The 25,426-nt window shown below is 37.1% G+C and overlaps 2 protein-coding genes and 1 long non-coding RNA gene across 11 annotated transcripts in view; 1 reads left to right on the forward strand and 2 right to left on the reverse strand.

Moving 5' to 3' along the window:
- The first annotated feature begins 1,932 nt into the window (after positions 1 to 1,932).
- Positions 1,933 to 3,505, forward strand: LOC109411218 (protein Vhl). Its single transcript, XM_019684716.3, has 2 exons — positions 1,933 to 2,180; positions 2,834 to 3,505. Exon 2 carries the CDS (start codon positions 2,894 to 2,896, stop codon positions 3,359 to 3,361), a length of 468 nt encoding a protein of 155 aa, XP_019540261.3. The 5' UTR covers positions 1,933 to 2,180; positions 2,834 to 2,893; the 3' UTR covers positions 3,362 to 3,505.
- The window catches only part of LOC109411219 (gastrula zinc finger protein XlCGF26.1), an 81,622-nt gene continuing 59,688 nt past the window's right edge, over positions 3,493 to 25,426 (reverse strand). For 8 of the 9 annotated variants that reach the window (XM_062860701.1, XM_062860703.1, XM_062860705.1 and 5 more), the window contains 2 exons: positions 9,432 to 9,554; positions 3,493 to 8,941 (listed from right to left, as the gene is read on the reverse strand). In XM_062860701.1, the coding sequence (XP_062716685.1) occupies positions 8,696 to 8,941; positions 9,432 to 9,554 (369 nt within the window). In that variant the 3' untranslated portion in view covers positions 3,493 to 8,695. Of the gene's footprint in view, positions 8,942 to 9,384; positions 9,555 to 25,426 lie in introns of all 9 variants that reach the window. The other variant, XM_062860704.1, reaches the window with a different exon arrangement.
- On the reverse strand, positions 12,712 to 16,479 carry LOC134292041 (uncharacterized). The gene is made up of 2 exons (XR_009999421.1): positions 12,974 to 16,479; positions 12,712 to 12,909 (listed from the first exon to the last, which is right to left on the reverse strand). It is a non-coding gene; the product is annotated as an uncharacterized LOC134292041 (long non-coding RNA).

A 25,426-nucleotide genomic window follows, 5' to 3' on the forward strand; every position in this document is an offset into this window, starting at 1 on the left:
ATTCGCACTCTTCCACCTGAGCACTACTTCATTTTTACCGACAGTCTAAGCTCTCTGGAGGCTGTTCGGTCAATGAAACCGATGAAGCACTCAGCGTACTTCCTGAATGGAATACGCCAAGTCTTGAGTGCTTTGTCCAAACGCTCATACATCATCACCATAGCTTGGGTCCCTTCACATTGCTCAATCCCGGGCAATGAGAAAGCGGACTCTCTGGCTAAGGTGGGCGCTAGCGAAGGCGATATTTACGAGCGTCAAATCGCCTTCGACGATTTTTTTGCATTGGCCCGTCAGGAGACCTTGATCAGCTGGCAACACAAATGGAGAGATGGAGAGATGGGTAGATGGTTGCACTCCATCATTCCACAGGTGTCGAAGAAGCCATGGTTCAAAGGGTTGGATTTAGGCCGCGATTTCATTCGTGTGATGTGTCGGTTGATGTCCAACCACTATTTGTTGAACGCACATACCTTTCGTATTGGACTCTCAGAAAGCAATCTCTGTGTCTGTGGCGTGGCTTACCAGGATATCGAACATGTCGTGTGGGGATGCAATGAGTATCGTGAGGTCAGATCTGAGCTGCATGAAATTCTCCGGGTCCGAGGAAAACAACAGAAACCCGTTAGAGAAGTGTTGGCAGGACTTGATTTGGAATACATGAACCTGATTTACCAGTTTTTGAAACGTGTTGATGTCAGAGTTTGATGTAGTACGTTCCTTGTTTTCGTTGTCCGCCTTTTGGTTTTGTTGTTCGCCCCTGTCTGTCGTCACCCCCCTTCCGTTTGTCCTCTTCTTGTCGTTTTCTACCGATAAAGTCCTTTTTTTTGGTTCCGTTACAGATATGGACAATTTGACCCATCAATGTTTTAGTATAAGTTAGCAAATAATTTAGTTTTAAACCCTTAAATCCCTCCTTCCCAATTTAATTTAATTTTATTTTATTTTCTCAATCCTTAACCTCGAAACAGCCGCGAGTACTTCGGCTTCCCAAACTAACATAGTTTTAAGGCAGTAATAAATTGTAAAATGTAAAATCATTGTAAAAACAAAAGATTTCGGCTCAGTTATGCCCATGTGGCGCCCGAGCCTCCCAAATAAACGAACAAGTAAAAAAAAAAAAAAATTTGGGGAACGGATTTTTTGGGATGAAAACATTTTGAGATTTTATTATTATTGTTGACATATTATTATTTTAATTTTTTTCCACAGAAAAGTTTTATTTTCCGTGTGATTTTAGGGAAAATAATTTTAGAGTGTATTCGATTTCCTTAAACTATTAAACAAGGATAGAATGATTTGGGATAAAATTAAAATATGTTAATTGTAGCGATTTAATGCAAAATAAACAATGACTTCTAAAAGGTGACTAAAACATCGATTTTTCAATGATTTTTAAAAAATGTAAATATGCTTCAAAATACACCAAAAACCATTTTGAGATATGCAGAACAGTCCTAAATATTAGCCAAAAACATAAAAAGTTTGATTTTCCTCGAAACAAAAATTACAAAAATGCTCAAACTATACCCCGTCTAAAGGCGGGATTGGGTATTAGAGGGTTAAGGTTAATTAGCTGTAACGTTTTATTAAATGCAGAAATTTTGACCGTGTACGAATCTTAAGGTAGAAGAAGAAGCCATTCATACATATGGGGTCATTATTGAAAGAAGCAGTTTTCTCGTTCAAAACTGAAATGCTTGCATTGAAATCATATTCACTGTACTCTACTCTTCCCCTGCAACACAGTGAACAATTTTCAAACGAATCCCCAATACCTCTTGAAACATTTCAATCCTCTTTGACGCGCAACAAGCACGCGCGTCATAAAAACGTTGCACATTGACTACGTGATTTTCTCCCCGAACGAACGATGCATGCATACATACCTCGAGATACACTACTCACGTATATCGCACTAATCACCACCATCACCACACATCGCCACTTTGTTGACATTTTCACGCCGCTTGACATTGCTGTATTGTATAGTTTCTGCATTTGTTTTGACCATAAAACTTCGTATATTTGCTTTATCTGGAAGTGATTGTATTTGCCTGCTGTTTGGAGCTATAGGTAGTAAGAATGTGACGAAGTTTGATAAATCAGTGCTTTTATCAGTTTTGAACGAGTAGTACAGATAGAATTGTTGGGATCTAGCGGGCCACCAGTTATGTGCGAGGGTATGTATCATTTGACACGTATTATGGCTTTCCAGTTTGATATATAGTGATTGTTTTGCGGCAATAGTTGATAAATGGATATATCTTCCGCGAATGGTTCATTCGTTCAGTAACTCTTTTCGATTTAGAGAAGATTCCTCGATTTGAAAATCTCAAAAGGTTTCAGATCCATGTTTTAATTCGAGATCAGCAATGTTAAATTTCTAACTATTCTAACAAGTAATTTTAAAATTTCTTTTATTGGTGTTTCCAGCTGTAAATAAACGAATCGGATACACGACTACTTTCAATCGATTCACAAGTGCAAACGTAAATATTAAAAAATCAGATGCTTTTGTCGTGGAATAATGACCAGCTAAATATGTAGTCAAGAACATTGAACCACTAGCATTTGTGGCAAACAGCGATAGAATTGAACAGACGAGGAAACAACCATATTGAAAACGGAATATGGCAATCTCAATTTAACTTTAGTCTTAATACTAAAACTGTTTGATACTAAAGTAAAAAATACGTTGATTATTTTTTATTATGAAAACCTAGTGAAGAAAATCTTCATAACTAAAGAAACAAGAACTCTAAAGCTCATCAACTAGATCCCAAAAATGTTCCACGAGAGAAAAAATATTAAAACTAGTCTTTAACAATTGCAGATCGTTCAGCATGGAAGTGTTAACAATCTAACGTAGCCCTGGTCAAATCATCACCTCACCATGGAAGGTGATCCCAACCTGAAATCCGAGCATGCAGAGATACGTTCTTTTGTTCTCTTCAAAAACCACACCGAGCGGACGGTGGACATCTACTGGGTGAACTATTCGTCAAAGTTCATTCACTACTCGGCCCTAGCTCCGGCTGCTCAGGTGCCGGTCAATACCTACGTGACCCATCCGTGGGTATTCATCGACAAGATGACCGGCGAACGGATGCTGGTCAGCAGTAAGCCTGTCTACTACCCGGAACCATGGTACACGAACATTGACAGCAACGGAAAGCTGAACCGAATCGAAGTTCGAATACATTACCCTCTGCGAAGCTTGAAGGACATCTGCACGTGGAAAGTTTTCTCTTCACTGCAGCAGAAGCACAACTTTCTCGAACTGGAAATTCCAAGGACTCTGGTCGTCGATCTGAGGTCTTGCTATAATCTCTACCTAATGAGTAATAAGCTAGCTAAGTAAGGGACAAGTGATTTTGATTAAGATTTAGAATTAAGTAGGCCAACTTGGTGGGACAATTTTCCAGAATTTTTTATTCACTGGACAAGCAAATAAAGGACAATGTTCTTGAAGTAAAATAAAAGTCGTAAAAAAACTCAGACTAGACATTTTTTGTTTTATTTCTCATCTCAGATTCACAATATTTGCCTTAATAGAATAACATAATTTATAAATACAAAAATAGTCTTCGAGAGATTTCATCCGAAACAGTTGACTGGCAAAGTTGCCGTAACTTGCCAGTAATACCTTCTTTTTCTGCTCATTGTTTTACTTTTATTACGTTTCGAGTTTCCCATCGAGTAAATATATGGTAAATACCTAAAAACATTCATGAATTTACGTTTCGCTTTCCATCAAACGCGTGAATCACTTTCTTTAATTTCCAATAATAGACGATTTCGCTAAAAACACAGCTACTGAAGACGTTATAATAGATTTCGTTTCTCATCTAGTTTAAAAACGCACTCGATGTGTTCACGTGTGTGTGTGTTTGCTTTTGGAGGGTTCCCAAAGGTATGCTTTCCTCAGAGGGGCGTGCGCGATTTATTGCCACCTTGGGGAGGCATAGCTTTGGGAATAAAATTTTTTGTACTATTTTTTCTCTTTATTTTTTACATGTAAGGATCGCAACATTTTCGGAAATTGGTGTTTTCTTCCAGTGCGATTTTCTGTGGGGCATCCGAAGTTGACACAGTTCACACAAACAGTATTCTTGTACGCGTTTATAACGGATAATCACGGATATCTAGAAATGATATTCTACGGAATAGTCTAGAACAATAAGAAATACAACGATGCTTTTAGGGGTTCCTTCTGAAGTTCCCTCTGAGGTCCTGGCAGGAGTTTCTTCTGAGTTACTATACAGGTTCCATCTCAGTAACTCCTTTCAGGATTCCTTCTGACATTCCTTCTGGGACTCCAAAGGATTTCTTCTGGGATTCCTCATGGAGCTACGGAAATCCTCTAGGAATTCCATTCGAGATTCTCATAATAGCCTCCAAAGGAATTCCAGAAGGATCTTCAGGAATTCTAAACGGAACTCTTGGAGGAAACCAGAAAAGAGCACCTTGATGACTTTTGAAAACAGTTCCTGAAGAAATTACGGAAGCAGTTTCGGACTGAATTCTAGAAGAACTTCCCGAAATAAGTTCCAAGAGAAATCCCAGAAAGAGTTCCAAAAGGAACTCCGGAAGAAGTTTCCGAAGAAATCCACGATGGAGGTTCCTAAAGATATTCCAGAAGCAATTCCTGAAAGAAGTTAAGAAAAAAATCCGAAAGAATGGTCCCTGAAGAAGCTCCCGAATGAATTCCGGAAGAGGTTTTTGGAAGAATTCCGGAAGAAGTTCCTACACAGATCGAAAAAAGAGCGTAAAGTTCTGTGACATATGATGCACATGTTTGGAGCGTGGGATATCACAGAAATTTACATGACATGTCATATAAAAGTCATAAAATATCATGTAAACTTCCATTATATGTCATGTAATTCAGCATGACTCTGTGTGTTTACATGGGCAAAAGCTTATTGTAACAATAACAAATTGCAAATGCTCCATAGAAAATCAAAAAACGCTCCATAAAGAATGAACATATGTTCCATGAAAATGTGCAATGTTACCCGTAAATAATTGAAAACGTTCCATACTTTATAAAAAATGTACCGGTAAAACATAAAATTTTCTCATTAAAAGTGAAATTTTGCACCAATAAATAATACTGAAATGCTCCTTAATAAAATACAAATGCTCCATAGAAAAATGCAAACGTTCCATAAAAAATTAAAATTGTACCCATAGAAAATTGAATATTGCTCCATAGAAAAATTAAATTGCACCATAAAAAATTGAAATTGCACCATAGAAAATAGACAAATGCTCCATAAGTCTTATCAAACTGCACCACATAAAATACAATTTGCTCCATAAAAAATTGAAAATTCTCCATAACTTTAAACATTTGCACCACTAGAGCAGTGCAATGTAAAGCAATTCAGTTCTGTCGAATTAAATTACGAGAATATGCTATCTATGGAAGATTTTCAATTTTTCATGGAGCATTTCATGTTTTCTATGGTGCAGTTTGATAATACTTATGGAGAATTATTTTATTTTCTATGGTGCAATTTCAATTTTTATGGTGCAATTTAATGTTTCTATGGAGCAATATTCAAATTTCTATGGTTACAATTTTAAATATTTATGGAACATTTGCATTTTTCTATGGAGCATTTGTATTTTATTATGGAGCATTTCAGTTTTATTTACTGGTGCAAAATTTCACTTTTAATGAGAAAATTTTATGTTTTACCGGTACATTTTTTATAAAGTATGGAACGTTTCTAATAATTTATGGGTAATATTGCACATTTTCATGGAACATATGTTCATTCTTTATGGAGTGCTTTTTGATTTTCTATGGAGCGTTTCTATTTATTTATGGGTGCAATAAACAGGCTGCCGTTTACATGACATATAACACAAATTTACATGATATATCATGTAAACCATCATAACACTAAGTTTACATGACTAAACTGAAGTTTACATGACGTGTAAATATCATTATTTGTATCTGTGTAGTGTAACTACCGTAGGAATCCCGGAAGGAATTTTTGAAGCAATCTCAAAAGTTGTTCCTGAGAGAATTCCAAAAGGAGCTCCAGGAAAAATCTCGAAGAAGGTTTTGGAGGAATACTAAAAAAAGTTCTTGTAGAATTCCTGAAAGGATCTCCTAAAGAATTCCTGAAGAAATCCCAGCAGGTACTCCGGGAGGAATCTCGCATAGAATTCCTGGAAGGAATCCCTGTCAGAATTTTGGGAGGAGTTTCTGAAGGAATCTCGGAACGAATTCCTGAAGCAATCAAAGTGAGAACTCTTAGAGGAATCCCGAAAGAAATCCCGGGTAAACTGGCTGAAAGTCCCAGGAATACCTTCTGGAAGTCAAAAAAATAAACTTCTGAAAGCATACCGAGAGAAACTTTTAGGAGAATCAAGGATGGAATTCCTGGACGATGAAGGAATCTAGGAAATCCTGTAGTAATCTCAGAGGGTATTCCTTAAGAAATCTCAGAAAAAAAAACTCTGGAAGTATATCGGAAGTTCTTCCTGAAAGAATCCTGGCAAGAGCTCTTGAAAGAATCACAGACAGAATCTCATAAGAAATTCCTGGAAGAACCCCAGAGAATTATCAAAAACTCCCTGGGATTCCCATATTGAACTCCTGGAGAAGTCCTGGAACAAATTGGTGGGGAAACCACGATGGATTTCTTGGAGGAATCCCGGAGGGAATTCCTGTGGAGGGATCCCAGAAGGACCTCCAGGAGGAGTACCACAGTGCAGGCATCAAGTCGTGCCCAAATAGTCTACGAACTGCGATAGATTATAGTACATCCATTGAATAATAAGGAATTTCATACCGACGAGCGACAACTCATGGCACTATATTTCAGCATTACTGTCATGTACAGTCAGAGAGGAATGAGAATTCTAGATTTGTATCACTCTCTATCTGAAAATTTCGTTAAATCCCATCCATCGACATCAAGCTTTTCCTTGTATGACATACATAGTTCAATCAAACGTTCAAACCTGATTCTCATTCTTGAAATAAACTTTGCAAAATATCTTGAAAATCTGAATAAACTTCGAATATTCTTTCTAGCAATATGCGCATGTTGCAGATTTCACATTGCAGAATCGCATATTATCCAAAACTGAAAAAGCACTTCTAGATTGAGTTTAAATAAGGGCGAAAGTAACATAAGAAAGTTCTCTTCATCGACTCTCTCTTCTTCAAATTGAAGTGATAAGACGCAAATTCAATCGAACTTTTTTACACTTAGACACTAGATTGCATCGCAGCCTAGCGATTTATGACCAAAAAGTGCAACCATACTTGCATCTTGTCACTTTAATTTGCAGAAGAGAGAGTCGATGTAGAGAACTCGCTCATGTTACTTTCGCCCATATTGAAACTCAATTTAGACTTTTCTCCAGAATGACGAAGAGCGAACAAAATCAGCGTGTCCGATTGTCATGATACAATCGGAAATTTCTATTTTCTGATTTTGGGAAAAAGTACTTTTTTAGTTTTGGAATATTTGCCATTCTCGCTTTTAAACAAGCTTTTAAGTACAAATAAATATATAAGTCTAGATTGAGTTTAAATAAGGGCGAAAGTAACATGATCTTTTCCTCTCCATAGACTCCTCTTCTTCTGTTTTGAGGCGAACCAACCAAGGGTTGAAAACCTCATTAATAAAGACAATAATAATAATAATCCTCTTCTTCTTGTTTGGCTCTACGTCTCCACTGAGACTTGGCCTGCCTCTCTTCAACTTAGTGTTCTTTGAGCACTTCCACAGTTATTAATTGAAGGGCTTCCTTTGCCTGGCATTGCATGAATTTGTATATTGTGAGGCAAGGACAATGATACACTATGCCCAGGGAGTCGAGAAAATTTTCCCGACCGGAACGGGAATCGAACCCGCCGTCTCCGGATTGGCGACCCATAGCCTCAACCACTAGGCTAACTGGAGACCCCTCTCGACTCATCGACTCTCTCTTCTGCAAATTAAAGTGACAAGATGCAAATTCAATCAAACTTTTTTACACTTAGATGCTAGATTGCATCGCAACCTAGCGATTTAAGACCAGAAAGTGCAACCATACTTGCATCTTGTCACTTTAATTTGCAGAAGAGAGAGAGTCGATGAAGAGAACTCGCTCATGTTACTTTCGCCCTTATTTAAACTCAATCTATAAGTGAAGTTTATTCTCTTCTCATCTGCTGTCACTCTAAGCACAGCCTACTACCCTTCGTTGCCGTATGGATAGTGTTGATACCCTTGGTATGTACTATGAAACGCTGAAAAAAATCAAGTTTTACAACAAGCTCCATACAACATTTTATGCAATGATTTTTTTTATTTTTTCATTATACAACTCATTTGAGTTGCATAATGTTCATAATGCAACTTAAATTAGTTGCATAACGGACATTTATGATGCTGAATTGCATAAAAAGTAATATAAAACCGTTGAAAAGCTTAAGAGTAGAAGTCTGTGTTCCAATTATATGCCGCTTGACATCACTCACTGCTTACATTAAAACCTTCAAGCATTCAACCGAGTTCAATAATTGCATTGTTCGTGTAAACATGTCACCTTCGACGAAATGTCTTGCGACGATCTTTGTATTGCGACAAACACGTTTTCCCAAAAATGTTGCGATCCACTCCGAACGCCAAAAAAAAAAGAACGTCACAAGCCTACCGCGTGAAACCTGTCACGCAAATTAGCTGTGAAACTTTTCAATGTGCCTCGATAACGTCTGCGGCGTCTTGTAGACGTTGTAGCAAAAGCTGCAAACCAGCTTTATTGGGGCCACCACCGGATGCTGATTCTGGTGTTGCTGATTCTGTTGCTGCTGCTGATGATGATGATGCTGATGGAACGAATTGATGCCCATCGGGTTCGTCAGGCCAAAGAGATTTTGAATCTGTAGCTCGGTCTTGATGCGATTCAGATTGTTCACGCGGTCCTGAAAAAACGCAGAAAATTAGATCACGTTTTTTTGCCAACGAGAGGCAAATGGAATTGTGTTAGAAACAAACAGATAAAAAGCCGAAAATTATTACTTTAATGAAGCATATTTATTATTGACTTTATTCTTAATCAATCGAAAACAGTAAATAAAACTTCTATCCTCAATAAAACCATAATACTAAACGGAAGCAGTCCTTTCAAGTAATCGGTAAAATTGCATGCCACGAATATAAAGAGATTAATTAGTAAAGTTCTATCGACAGTTGAACCAATGATATGAATAGCGAGTGATGATATTAAGTTGCGATTAATGTTTAGCAGCGCAAATGTGGATGAGCAAAGAAATCACGAACGAAATATTTCATAAATGTGAAGTAAAAAACAACAAAGCAATCGAAACTCGAAATTTTCACACATTCTCATTCTATTACATCATACATAATAAGAGTATAACATCAGAAAATCTATTCGGGGTCTGGTTTTACTTCAATGTGCTGCTCGACATCGATCCGTTTCCCATTGTGGTGGCCGCGCTGCTGTTGTTGGTGTTGTTGAATCTGTTGGTGCTGTTGTTGCATCTCTTCGCTTATGCTCAGAAGGTCGGAAACCTGTAAAATGAGATAAACAAATGATGAATTATTTATTATGGCAAATGTTGATGATTAACAAAAATGTTTATTATAATTAACCATGATTAAGGTTTTAATTTCATTAATTAATGACTATAGCCATTTTCCTTGAGATTGCTTGATTACACTGGCTGTTTAAGTGCTGACCGCATACTGAATGTGGCTGTGTTGTGTGTTTCGCTGCACATTGAGCAAGTATTTCGTGGGTTGGAGAAATGGGCATCGGAATTTGGTTATGAAGAATTGATTATTGTGTTAGGGTAAATCGGGGTAGTTTGGCCACCCTAAGCAAAAGTCGTTTTAACATGCAGAAAACAACGACAAATCTCTCGTTTATCGTATAATCATAATGATTCTGATAATATTGCGCAAGATACATGAAAGTATCAAAGACAATTCGTGTTTATATGCCAAAAAAAGATTTTTGAAAAAAGTTTGATTTTTGCGTCGATTTTAAACCGTCGGGGTAATTTGAGCACTCTATTTTCAATGAAGATTTTTTTCGCCTAATGTAACACAAACTTAATATGCACCGATATACATTGAATTGTAGTGTGTCAACTTGATGTATACAGAAAACCCAAGTAACACAACTTGTTATAATAATGTATATATTACATGTTCCATACAAACGTCAAAGTTTTGTTCCGAATAAGAAAAACTTATTTTCATACACTTATAACACCGAAAAAGCGCAAAAATGGCGGCTTATAAAACATCTTTGATGTTTCTAAAGATGTTTTTACATACATTCTTATAACATAAATTAAAGTATTGAATACGTTCTCAGCAACATCGTAAAGACTTGTTGCTAGTAGCAAAATCCTAATTTATCAAACGCACGCTATGCAGATAAATGTGCTTCCTATTATGTGATATTTAGTGACGGCTTAAAAGATAGATGCCTCACATTTTGTTTGCAATCTATCCTCGATGTTTGGTCACCATGACTAAATATCATGTGCCATTCAAAATTTATGGTGAAACAAGCATGTTCACTCTTCATGAATTCATTCGCTTTCCATCGGATTGGAAATACGAAGAAAAGTTTTTGGCATATCTCTGGTTTGTGTAGGTTTTTCAAACAAATTTTCAGACATGCAACATGGTGGCTACTTGATACAGTGCCGGTATGAAGTTTTGGTAAGCTATTTTTTATTATGAAATCTGATGTGCTTATGACTGCATAATTTTTAATCGTTATGGACCAGAAAATTTTATAATTTTATCATATGTTCAAACTATCTCAGATAAATATTTATCGGGACAAAAACATAAAGAGTAGCAAACGACTATTAATAAAAACGTTGGTGTGACACTTTTTGGCAGGCACTGTAATTTATCTGGACTGGTAGGGAAAAATTAAAAACATTCATCATACGTTTAAATTACTTCAATTGTACATCTCAATAACATATTTGTTGAAAACCATTTGAATCGTTTCAAATACGTAAATAAAACATCATAGTAACGTATTCTGAACAAAAAGCAAACAACGGTGTAATTTTTGTTTTCAGATACTAGTTTTGAACATAGTTATAACAATAACAAAGCTAGAGTGCAGTTCATAGAACCAATAATAGAAAATAATTTCCTAACATTTGTCGGTGCCAATCTAGTGGTTTTAAGTGTGATTTAGCCTCTAGGTAAGTATCTAAAGTGATTATTAGGTGATTAGTAGCCTGGCGTATAAGTGAAATGCAAGGGTGGCTTGCTTCTTCCCAGCCACTCAGTCCTACAGTGACTTGTACAGCCACCAACTTTTTTTTAGATAATATTCATATAACATAACTGATTCGTTGATAACTATATATTGATAACTGATTCGTTCGGTGGCAATCAGAGTCGAGGCGCAACCCGGAATCTCGGTGTCGCGCGTGGGAGACACACGAGCCGAAATGGACTTTGGGCGGAAATGGGAAATCGTTATGTGGTTTCTCTTCGGAATCGGTGGAAAATTTTGATATCATTGTCGATTTTCAACAAGTAGGTAGGTAGGTGGATGTACAACACCTCCGCAGGAATCGATTGATTGTTTGTTGGAATAATATAAGTGATCTGTGCAATGCGGGAAAGTTTAATGTAAGTGATTTCAACCGCTCAGGGAAATTATTTCGGTACTACGGAAAATCGAGGAGGAGGCCACAATAATGAGCTGTATAATTATACTGATGATTTATTTTTAGCAGTCAGAGAAATATTATTATTTTGAGGAGATATGTTCCAACATGTTTTTGTGTTTTTGTTAATTGCAAGGCTACAAGAGTGAAATTATGCTTTTTATTCTGAATCATGGCAATTGTTTCAGGGATCGCGGTAGGCGGCGCTCGCGGACGGTTGAGTTTTTGGTTTGCTGTCACGTTTTTATACTTCCGTGGATTTTAGAATCGGCCGAGAACTTGCGTAACATTTTTGTTCAAAAAATGTTGTGTATGAATTTGTATTTGGATGGTGTTAACTTGGGTTGAAGGTGCAAGTAACATCCGGCGAAGTGGAAGGAGAGTTTTCGGGAAAATTGGCAATTCTCCGAAGAAATCAGTGATTGAACAGCTTGAAACACACCGACAAGTGGCCACCGTTGGCAAGTGATTTTTTTTACGCGTAACCTAGGGGCGGGACAGCTCTAATATTGATTAGCGGTATTAGCGGTATTAGGAAACATTAATCCTAAAGCCATACCATTTTTTAACCAAGTAAGCCACGCCAATTGAACTTGATTGATGACAACAACAAGAAATGACAAAAATAGTCGTTTTGCTTTAGAATATGAAAACGACTAGAACTAATTAGATCAAAACGGTTAGATATTGTTTTCACACCGGAAGCACAAACTACGGAACGTACTTTAGGACACACAGTTCATTGGCTGTCCAATATTCAATTTGATAGACGCAACAGTGCTTGTGCTGGTTGGTATTGGCATCCAAACGCAAAATGGAATTGTACTGAAGCACATCAACGACCTTTCTTGTGTTAATGACAATTTAGATACGAATTCCCTCCCAATCCAGATCTATTTTTGATTCAATCAGCTCGCGCTATCGCCTATGATATATAGTTTTCGAAAGAAAGGAGGATTGAGAAAATGGGAAAAGTAAGTTATGTGATGAAGGGAAGTTTATAGTACATAATATGGTTGAGTTTTCAAATTCATTTTATTTCACTGAACTTTGAAGTTAGCATACACCAGAAATAAATGTTTTTCCAGGAACATTGTGATAAGAACATGTACAGAAGCTTGTTTATCACATCCTATAAAGTCTTCTGTATCGATTCCTCAAAGCACAGCGCCATTAGTATCCGACAGCCACATCCGCGATTATGAAAGTTGAAGCTAAAATAATCAACAAATATTTAAGTTTCCAATTGAACAAGCTGAAGAAACACTACAGACAAACCTTATTTCCACCTCTCGTCTTTGTGACAGTTACTTGATGTATGAAAATTCATGACATACTACAAATAAAATGCTACGGTGGACGGTGAAGATTAGGAAACTAATATTTATTAGGCAGTATTAACGCCGATATTAGGAGCTGTCCCGCCCCTAGCGCGTAACAATGTTTCCGTCGGAATCGGTCGTCGTTTCGTTACTTTTCTCTTCGTCGCATCCCGTAGTGTTAAACTTTTCTCTGGCAGATCTGGAGCTAGTACTCGTCTGTCGTGCGTTTAGCTGTGAAACTACTTTGGTCAGCTTAAGATTTACGGAATTGAGCAAACGAAGAAAATCATCGGAAATTCAGTAAGAATGTCTGGAAAACTTGGTTTATGTACCAAATAAATTATCTTATTCTGAACCGTTCGTGTGTGTAGGTCGGTGAATGAGGTGGTAAAATATTAATTCATTTCGTGTAAGTAAAAAGAAAATCGTGTTAAGCACTGTTCCTTTGAATTCCACTAAGAATTTGCATCCTTTGACAGATACGTATTTCGACCTTAACTGTAAGGTCGTCTTCAGTGTCTTGTACCGTCAAGGCACCATTCACCGTGGATTTAAGAGGATTCCGGGCAAATAAGGGCTGTCATTTGAAGGGTGGCTTGCTTCTTCCCAGCCACTCAGTCCTACAGTGACTTGTACAGCCACCAACTTTTTTTTAGATAATATTCATATAACAATGTGTTTAGCTAGTTCATAGCGGCAACATCAAGAGCGAAAACTTTAAAAATAAAAGTATTGGATGCTGTCATAGTTGCTATCGTAATTGAATCACCTAATATTTTAAGGCAAAAGATTTTTCATAAATAATTTTCAAGTGCGAACTGGCAGAACAGCGAACTGATAAACTTGTACATTAACGTGTTTGATACGTAAAAATAACGTATTTGTAACATATGCGAGTTCAATTGTTATAACTATGTGCTGCTGATTTTCTACATAACATCTTCAATTGAAAGATGATGAGGATACAATATTTTTGTGTAATCAACGTTAAATTTACGTTACTCTAACTTGTTCTGAGGTTGATAACAATTTGCAGTGGATTGTAATTGCCAAACATAGATAAAACATGATTTCAACACAAGATGTGTATAAGTACGATTATAGTACTGCATTACAACATCTTTTTCAAATTTTATTTTCAAAGATGTTTTCTGTGTTACTTGGGAATGAACTAATTTTAAAGCTACCGTCGATGGGGGTGACAATGGGTCTGGGGGGTGAGATTGGGTCAAAACGGAGAAACATAAAATTTGAAATAGCTCATCAACTATCGCTAATTTATGTTGAAAACTTAATATTATTTCAAAAAGGAGATGTTTTTACACGTCATGATGCAGAATAAGATGTTTAGCAATAATGGTTTTTTGTTAAATTTTTGGCTAAACTTATATGATGAAACTACTAGTGAATCACTCTGAAAAAATTTCTCCATCGTAATGTTTCACACAAGTATCTAACCATAAATTTTCTTAGAAGTGATTAGCTGTAGGTATTACCTGGTTGATGCAATGAAAAACGCGGGCTGTCATTGCTCTTTTTATTTAAAAATTCAATATTTTTGACCCAATGTCTAAATAATAAGAATGGGGATGAGATTGGGTCAAGCAAATTATCGAGTGCACATAACCTTAACTGAAAATTCAAATTGTTATCCAGTCCCCATTTGACGTCAGAGTGGTGCCATGTTTACCGTATCTTCATAAAAGCATAGTTTTCTTTGAAAATGTGTCGCAGAAGTGGCAAGCGGGAGTGTTCATACGTTTAGTCCCTAAAATCATTTATAACAATAAACCCATGCGTTTGGACAGAAGAATAAGTCTACTAGAACTCATACAAAATTTATTAAAAAATCCTTTTTAATGTTGTTGCGCGAGGGGTTCTAATAATGTGAAATGGTGTGTAACATTATAATATATAGTCGACCCTCTATCCTGAGATGGAGTGATTTGCTTTGGCAGTATAGAGGCAAATGATCATAAGAGTTTATAGCGGGTTTGGTTAAACATGTCTTATGCAGTATACTAAAAATATCATTTTTTTTTCAATCAATCTTTCAATGCGCTCCTCCCTCGTTGTAATCGTCCCCCTCCTCTCATGGAGGTTGAAACATTAAATGAGGATGGTGGCTAAAAATGGCGATACAACATACAAACGTAATTTTATCAAATTTCAACCATTTTTTCGGTCGTATTAGCCCTTTTAAATGGATTAATCATTTTTTAAAATTACCTGAGTTTTTATTCGTCATGGTAACATTGTATTTTACGAAAGTTTGCTAGATATGATCAATAAAATTAACTTATATTCTTAGATAGGCGATTTCGAATACTTTGACCCATTCTCACCCCCTCTAAGGGGTGAGATTGGGTCAATTTTCAATCATTTGTAGTTTAGTAAGCAATTCATATAATGTGTTGCTTTTTTGCTAAACTGTCATTACCACATAGAAGAGTATACATGTCGAATAAAAAGTTATTCAGGCTTCGATTGTAATTGTTGTTTAACAAACTTTCATTGAGTATCCGTTTTTGACCCATTCTCACCCCCAACGACGATATCTAATGTATTTGAACAACAGGGGTCTTATGTGGTGGTTTTATTCAGCCCTCTTCGGGGTAATTTGGCCAACATTTTTTCAATTTTATTTTTCTAATTTACTGTGGGCTTAAACTTATTCGTTCTAACGTTTCAATGGCATCCATATCAGACCAGTAGTAGAGCTGTAAGGTCGGTTTGTTAAAAATATTAAATTTTAGGTGATTTTTATGAAGTGCTCAGATTGCCCCATTGGCCAAATTACCCCGACTACCCCTATTAGGTATGTGATCATGTGGGATTGTGATCGTAGCAGGCTGTGCGCGAGAGCGGCTGTGTTTTCTAAACATCCATGCGTTTTCTCGCTCCACGATTATGGCCGGCCAAAATGAAAAAGGGCTGGTAGTGCTATGCCTTCCGCAATTGTTGCCTCAGAAAGGGCTTACAAATTGAACTTCTGATAATTCGCGACTTTTGTGAGAGTTTGCCTTATCTCCATCGGGGTGCCGGAATTCGTCTTCATTTTCGCGTGATTCCCGTATAACTTATACCATCAAAAGCTGCTGGATGTCCGGGAGACTCTAATGGAAGTCAACAATTTCGTCTTGAAGTCCTGAAAAGAATGAATGGAGGAGTCCCAGGAAAAAAAATTCTCGATTAATTTCAGAAGGAAGTTCTCGAGGAATCTCAGAAGAATCCAGGAAGATATTCCTGAAGGATCCGAAAAAGAAATCCTGGAGGAACTTCAGAAGCAACTTCTGGAGGGGAACGAATGCCGGAAAGAATGCCTGCAAAGATCTCGGAACGCGAATATCTGAGTGAATTCCTGAAGAAAACCAAGAAGGAACTCCTGGAGGAATCCCGAAAGGAAATTCTTTGGGAAACCCAGAAAGAAGTTCTGATGAAATCTCAAAATAAATTCCTTTAGAAACCCCTGAAGAGATGTCCGAAGAAACTGCTGGTGGAAGAGAGGTGAAGAAAACCTTGAAAAAACTCCCGAAGGGAACCATGGATTAACTTTTAGAAGAACCTAAGGGGCCGTACACAAATTACGTCACGAGGGGGGGGGGGGGGGGCAGTTTGCAGAGCGTGACGACCCTTACAAAAAATATTGAGGTCCTATACAAAAAGTGTGACATAGGGGGCACGGTGCTCCCCAGACCGTTATTATAAAATAAAAATCTCCATCCAATCGGTGCCCACCATTCGTTTTCTATGGCTATCCTGCATGTCTGGACAAAATTTGAAAAAAATCGTAGGGCCCATTTTTGAGTTACGCCCTTTTAAAGGGCGTAAAGCCCAATATTCAAAGAAAAAATCAAAATATTTACTACCCAACCATTTTTTAACGATTTTGATAAAATATTTTCTTTAAGAATTGTATTGTATTGAGTATTAGATTTGTTTAGCATAGTTTTTGTTGAAATAATTGAAGAAAATATGACGTTTTTGTGAGTTGACATAAATAAAAGTGTATTTATATGAAAGTATTTCAATAATATTTGTAACTTCTCAGGTTCAAATACGGTAAGAAAAACGTGAATGTATGTAAACAAAAAAATAAAGTAAATGAAAGGAAAGCTTTTAAAAGAGAAATTTAGCATAACATGTGAAAAAGGGCCTAAGTGCTTTTTGTAAACAAACACGTTTCGATTGCTGTAGGGCCCAACTGTACCCACGAATATCTGAACCTTTACCGATAGCCCGAAGATTTCACTTTCTGAAACATGTTTGTTTACAAAAAGCATTTAGCCCTTTTAACATGTTATGCTAGAAACGACATTTTGTGTGTTTGAATAATTGGAAGAAGAGTTGTTGTTTTAAGCCCTTTACATACTAGTTTTATTCGCACAAGACAAAAAAAAACGAAAAAAATAATAATTTAATGATAATTACATCTAATCTTTATATTTTGTATAAGAATGTAGTGTTATATAAATAATACTACCTACACTGAATGCCGCTTTACGGTGATAAAGACCACAAACATGTGTTTAAATTTACTATTGGAAAACATGATTATCACACAACAATTGATTGATTGATTTGTCTTTATTAGAGAGACTTTCAGCCCTTGGCTGGTTCGTCTCTTATCACACAACAAACGCCTCCTGGCAGCGTGTTGTCTTATCTTTTAAAAACTATGTGGACATGAGATGTAATTGAAGAGACTTAGAAAAACGAGAATGCCGAAGCAAGTCTGTTTATATCTCATTTTTTTAAAGAAATATCTATATGTTTACGCTTTCAACTTAGGGGCTGTCCATAATCTACGTAAGGTATCAGTTCCCTTACTATGTATAAATGCTCCATTTTTCATACTACTTATAACCAACCTTGCTATTTTGTGAAAACATAGGCGAGTAGCCTTGAGTCGTTTTCAACAGTGAGCGAATAGTCTCTCTCCACCGCAGCACCTGTGCATTGTGCAACCGCCCGTACGAATAGCGCGGCACCGATAGCAAATTTAAACACATTTTTGTGGTCTTTATCACCGTAAAACGGCATTCAGTGTAGGTATTATTATTTATAATACACTACATTCTTAATCAAAATATTACGATTAGATGCAATTATCATAAAAAATTTATGAATCATCACATATTGGTGTTCATGATTTCATACAAAATTGATTCGTTTTTTTGTTTTGTGCGAATAAAACTAATTTGTTAAGGGCTTAAGGAGAAACTTCAGAGAACACAAACATGGCTGCCACAATGGCCGACTTGGTCCCCTACTCATGTTTTCAACAGTACCAATTTTGAAAATTCGTAAACAAATGCTCTCGATTTGGAAAAGCTGTCTCTTTTTGCAAGTGAGCAAAGCCAGAATAAACAAGTGCAGTTTGGTTCGTTGCTTCGTTCGTCAGATGTGTGCCTCTAAAGTTTGTATGGGAAAATTGCAATGGGATTTCTTGTTGTTTCACCTTAAAACAACAGCTCTTCTTCCATTTATTCAAACACACAAAATATCGTTTCTTGCATAACATGTGAAAAGGGCCTTAGTGCTTTTTGTAAACAAACATGTTTCAGAAAGTGAAATCTTCGGGCTATCGGTAAAGGGTGCAGATATTCGTGGGTACAGTTGGGCCCTACAGCAATCGAAACGTGTTTGTTTACAAAAAGCACTTAGGCCCTATTCACATGTTATGCTAAATTTCTCTTTTAAAAGCTTTCCTTTCATTTACTTTATTTTTTTGTTTACATACATTCACGTTTTTCTTACCGTATTTGAACCTGAGAAGTTACAAATATTATTGAAATACTTTCATATAAATACACTTTTATTTATGTCAACTCACAAAAACGTCATATTTTCTTCAATTATTTCAACAAATGCTATCAACTATGCTAAACAAATCTAATACTCAATGCAATACAATTCTTCAAGAAAATATTTCATCAAAATCGTTAAAAAATGGTTGAGTAGTAAATATTTTGATTTTTTCTTTGAATATTGGGCTTTACGCCCTTTAAAAGGGCGTAACTCAAAAATGGGCCCTACGATTTTTTTCAAATTTTGTCCAGACATGCAGGATAGCCATAGAAAACGAATGGTGGGCACCGATTGGATGGAGATTTTTATTTTATAATAACGGTCTGGGGAGCACCGTGGGGGGTTTGAAAATGGTCGATTTTTGCGTGACATAATTTGTGTATCACCCCTAAGAATAAAAAAACTCTTGGAAATATCTCAGAAGTAACTTTTGGAGGAATTCTTGGAGGGATCTCTGAAGGAATCCTTGAAAGAATACAAGAAGGAGGGATTCTCAAATGGAATCTTCTTCTTCTTCTTCTGCTTCTTCTTCTTCTTCTTCTTCTTCTTCTTCTTCTTCTTCTTCTTCTTCTTCTTCTTCTTCTTCTTCTTCTTCTTCTTCCTCTTCTTCTTCTTCTTCTTCTTCTTCTTCTTCTTCTTCTTCTTCTCTTCAACTTAGTGTTCTTTGAGCATTTCAAAAGCTCAAGAAAGAAGTGCTGTAGGATTAAAAAAACGAGGATTTCTCAAAAAATGGGAATCACAAACCGAACTCTTCGAGAAATTCCAGAACAAACTGCTGAAAGAGTCCTTCAAATGTCGTGATGAATTTTATTTAAATGAAACCAATTTGGTATCTTAACAGATTTACTGGTGAGCAAACTAATATCTTCGAAAAAGCTCCTAGATTAAAACTATATTGGAAACATCAACTTTCTGTTTTTGGCATCAAGCAAAACGATGGGTGGTTTATTGAGTCATTAGCTTTGGTGATAATCTCCACTGGGAGCACCTATGATCATGATGTCAGCGATCTGAACATGGCAGTCGGCAATATTTTCTTAGCTTTTGTTTTTGTTTCATAATATTCGTTAAACATACAAGTTAAAATTGAAATCAGGCTTTTTGGCATGAAAATTTTGTTGATGGGGAGGGTGGAGTTGTTTAAAAGGCTACAGGCTACGTCATTTATAGGGAGGGGTATCAGAATTTATGACGAATTGCTATGAGGGTGGATGGTGAGAGTATTCAAAATCGCTAAAAAGCTACGTCATTTATGGGCACTACCCAAATATGTCAGATTTTCATTTTTAAGTATCTTGTGAAGTTCAGTATGATTCCAGAGCTTTCGATGGGGGTTTAAGATATGCATCAGAGGCGTAACAAAGCTTTTTAGGGAATCTTAGGAGGATTCCGAAGAGATTTGCTTGGGAAGGGACGCGCCCGAGACTCCTGTAGATAGGGATTTTCATTGGACAATGATGCAAGAAACAGCAGCTTAAAACATTCATGGAACGCCCTTAAAACCTTCCGGAAACCACCTGAAACACCCTGTAATGCTTCTGAAATCTACTGGAATCCTCTGGAATCCTCCAAATCCCTGAAACCAAATGGAACATCCCTGGAACTCATCTGAAAGTGCTTGACAACCTTTGAAACGTCCTTGACCCGTCTGAATCTCTTTGAGTGCCCCTGGAACATTCTTGAAACGTCTTGAAACCACCGGAACACCCCTGTTGCAAATATGCATCTCATTCATTTGAATGGTAACCAAAAAATCATTTTAAACATTGTAGCTTTTGTTAAAAATTATTTCATTCAACCAGAGCACTCTTCAAATGAGAAGCGGCTCCTTGTCATTTGAACGAATTGTCACTCAGTTGTTCGTGCCATCACACGAAAAACCATGGAAAATTCCTGAAAAATTGTCGGTTGTTGGGTCATATTTGAAACATCTATGGCTTTATCGAAGATCAAGGGAGTAGAATGTGTAAAGTAGGCAATAAAATGAAAGATTTGATAGTAATCGCCAGGGTGCGAACAAGTGTGAAGCTTCTATTTAGAAGGCAAAAAATTAGACATGAAGACCATAATAGTTATTTATGCAACGAGTTGCAAAATGATGAATTTTACAGCACGAGTGGTATATTTATCCAACGAGGCTTGCCGAGTTTGATAAATACGAAGAGTGCTGTAAAAATCGAATTTTGCAACGAGTTGCATACAACATTTTTTGCGATGAACAAAAGAATTCACTAGAATGTAATCATTCCAGTCAGCACCATCATGTTTCGCGCAAGGGGCCAGACACGTATAATTCTTGGCTTAGTATATTAGGATGAAGGGGTAACCCCGTCACCTTAAGCATTGGGATTATTCAAAATTAATGTAAGAGGTAAGGGGCTGTCCATAAACCACGTGGTCATGGGGGGGGGGGGTTCAGCCAATGACCATTTTGTATGGACAAATAAAATTTTTTGTATGAACAAATGACCACGCGGGGGGGGGGGGGGGGTTTGAAAAGTCCCAAAAAATGACCACGTGGTTTATGGACAGCCCCTAATTTGATATTTTGACTACGCAGAATGTTTGATTCATTAGTATTTTATAAGATTTGTGCATTAAAATTTTCAAAATATGCTTATTCCATATGAACATAACACAAACATATTGAATATTGATATTATTAATACAGTGCGGGTAAGTCCGTCATACCTTTTTTCAAGATACTTTTGAAGATTTTAATTTGAAAATGCTTCCAATATATTGTTGATGATTTGTGGTGGTTTACCAATTTTTCTAATCAACCATTTGGTCAAAAGGGTCATTTTGCGGTTTGGCCGAATGCCAAATAAGGAAAAATCTACTTAAGCGATCATGCCGTTGTTCTCCATGTATATCAGTATAACTGGAAAAAACAACCTATGATTTAACCTTCCGCACCGTAGTAAAAAAGTCCATACTACCAAAACACCTCGCTCGTTCTCTTCTTCTTTTTCTTCTTGGCATTACGTTCCAACTGGAAAAAGCCTGTTGTTATGCTTGTTCTATGAGCCCTTCCACAGTTATTAACTGAGAGCTGCCTCTGCCAATGTCCATTTTGAATGTGTATATCGTGTGGCATGCACGAAGGTATTTTATAGTGTATGCCCAAGAAAGTCAAGGAAATTTTCTTTACGAAAAGATCCTGGACCGACTGGAAATCGAACCCATCACACACACGGTCATACCTCGATATATCGTAACTTTTAGCTTGATATAACGTTCGGCTCTGTAAAGCGTTGAACGTGATTGCGCCTCTATTAACTGAACTAGATAAAAATAATTATGATTCTATTTTGCCAGCCATCAGGTGATTCATTGAAGGAATACCCGGAAATCCCAAAAAGAGTTCCTGAACTAATCCTCGCCGATGAGTGACGGGCTTACCGAAAAGCCAACTTTTCCTAAATTGCACCGTAATTTCTGAAAAATTGTTGAAACTGACCGTTCGGTGAATCTTGGCACTAAAGAATAGTACAGATGAGAATACATGATTGATTAGAATATATTTCTGTACTTGTTTTGTAATCCAGAGGCTCAATTCTACCGACGAAAAATTACATCCACCGTTGGTGCAACAACGTGTGCGTTTGTTTTGTTTATTTTCTTTGCGTTTGACAGGTCAATGTTGGTATCAAGTGTTTCAAAAGAGTAAACATGGTAAAAACAAGTAAGGTGTGTAGCCAAAAAGCTTCTAAATAACTATTTTCTGGTAGAATCATTGGGGTGACGGGCTTACCCACCCTGACGGTGTTACCCGCTTTTCCCTTATAGTCACGCAGAAAAAAGCATGGTAAAATCAAAAATATTTCAGGTAAACTCAAATAAATTGTCAATTTGTTCTGGCAACAAAAATAAAACTGTTTGGAGCAAATCGAACGTCACATTTGAAGTAAATTCAATCCATTTTTGAAACAAACATGCATCTTCTGACAGGTTATGATAGAAACAAATGTAAAAATGTTTGTTTTTTTTTGTTGCATGTAGGCCCTACGGAAATATTTGTTTTCCAATTAATTTTACAAAGTCATTTCCTTCTCTAGGAAAACCCACCAGCCGCGTGGCACTTTCAATGCCAACATCATGTAGATAGCATACGCTCCCGAAATCAATGGGATTTCGTGGAAACTTTTGGTGAAACTTGACTTTTTTTGCAGGAGGAAATCTTGTTTGGTGCTGCAGCTAGAACTTGAGAGTTTTGTTTATGTTCTCGACGGCGGATTGGGGGGCTCTTCAATGGGTATTGCAGAAATCAATAGGTAATTGAGTTAGTTTTAAAAATTAATATTTTAGTTTTAAATATTTATCAGTTTACCGAATAAACATGAATATTTTTGTTTCAAACGAACGAAATTTGTCTCCGTGGTATACTGAAATAGATTAGTGCATCGTAGCAAACTGGCCGATTTTTTCGACAAACAATGTTTGTTTTTTTTTTTTGATTCATCTGTCACAGCCTTCATTTCAGTCAGTACGATTACTTTGATGGTCAAACATTAATATACATTAATACATTAACACAGACAAACAGACGTAACACTATTCAAAACAGCTTGGCACATGCATTTAACGATCAATTCAAATTTCATTTGATTTGCGCGATCGTTCCACCAGAGGCGCTAGTGTTCGATCGCTTTGCCGTTTGCCAGTGTACACGTTGCTGAATGATGCAAACGAAAATTACAGGCAATTTGTGTAGTAGTGTGCGTAGCAAAACGTCAAATCGAAATCCATCATGGCCGACAGAGTCGCGCGCGGTTCTACCAACAGGAGGCAGTGTGCTCATGAAAATGACACAGGGCAAAAGTTTTTGATGAATTTCCTCTAAGAGTTACGTCTGCTTGTCTGTGACATTAATATACCGCAAATATACTAATATACTTCTAATACACTGATTATGCTGATACGTGTCTAGCCCCTTGGTTTCGAGGTAGTTCAATGGGAACGACCACGTGCTTTACAATATTAGACCCAAAGTTTGGATCAAGCAAGCTGTGCTATAACCGTCACAGTTTTCCCATAATGGTCCACTGCACGAATTCATGCTGGCCTGCTTACTCTCACACGAAATTTGACGTTTGAGCGGTGTCGGCACCGCTCAAACGTCAAATTTCATGTGAGAGTAAGCAGGCCAGAATAAATTTGTGCAGTTGACCATGGGTAGTATGCAGATGGCAAGAAATTTCTTGGCCTATCTCGATGCGTGAAAAATTCAGGCAAGGATTCGCTCAAGAAATAATAAAGCGTCGCTTTATTCTGGATCCTAGTACGGAGCTGAAACGAAACGTCAAATCAAATGGGGCAAGCTGTGTTAAATTTCTTGACCATTCCGATCACGGAAAAATAATGCACTGAACGAAAATTACTTAAGCGATTCCGTTTGAGGTGCATACCTCGCATTACAGTGGAAACCGTGGCAAGTGGTGGCAATCAAGGTGAAAACTCAGATTGTTGATCAAACAATTGCATTATGGTTCATAATGCAACCGAAATGAGTTGCATTCTGAACCTTAATGCAACTGTTTGATATAGTGAGACAAACTATGCCCTTTCGGTGCCAAAACGGCAAGTGTAAAATAAGAATTTATAGTGCCGAGTTGCAAAAAGTTTTAAATATAAACCTCTTAGTCGATAAACTAGATAAATTGTTGGATCAAATTTTATCGGATGTGTATCAACTTTTGGACCCATATTGGGTCTATGTTGGGTTTGGTGGCCTTGATAGTGTTGATAGGGTTATATCGGTTATACGTCATCAAAGACGAACAAAGCTTAATGCCTCCAACACCACGATGTATACTTGATAATTGGGGCTCAATTGAAGAGTCAAGCCTTAACTGATGCTGGAATTGGTGTCAATTGGATTATCAGAAGCCAGTCAATTGATATCCCGATGGTAAATAGAAAAATGAGTGGTTACCTATCTCAATTTCTGCTTGAAATGTCGGGTAATATTGAAGCTTCACCACACTGCCTGGAACACTTCTGTAACCTCTTGAAAATCTCAAGAACAGTCCTGAAATCCACAGCAACACCACCTGAATCCCCATGGGAAAGCCTTAAAATCCCTTGAAATCCCTTGAGACCCCTTTAAATCCTCTGGAACGCCACTGAAACCCCTGTAACCCTATAACACCCCTGAAACCCCTGAAACGTCCCTGAAATCCCCGAGAACAACCGTCTAACGACCCTCCGCAACCCCCTGAAACTCCTTGTAATACCCTTGAAGCCCTCTTAAAATCCCAGGAACACTTCTGATATTTCTTGAAATATCCCTGGAACGTTCATTAAACTACCTGAAACTCCCTGGGAAGCCTCTGAAATGTTCTGGAACACACTTAGAGCACTCCTGAAAACCCTTGAAGCGCCCTGAGACCATCTGGAATGCCTTTGGAATTCCATGAAATGAATCAATGCAATATTGTGGCACTCATGTATAAATTTCTATATACCGTTTGAATTAAGCGAGCAATACCTAAGTTCAAATTTACAAACCGATTTTCAGAAACTGTTCAACATTTGGGCAGTGAGCTGTCTCAAGAGTAGCTTGAACAATACACCCAGGATTTTTCAACACGAT

This window comes from Aedes albopictus, chromosome 3, assembly GCF_035046485.1.
Source record: "Aedes albopictus strain Foshan chromosome 3, AalbF5, whole genome shotgun sequence".
Lineage (NCBI taxonomy): Eukaryota > Metazoa > Arthropoda > Insecta > Diptera > Culicidae > Aedes > Aedes albopictus.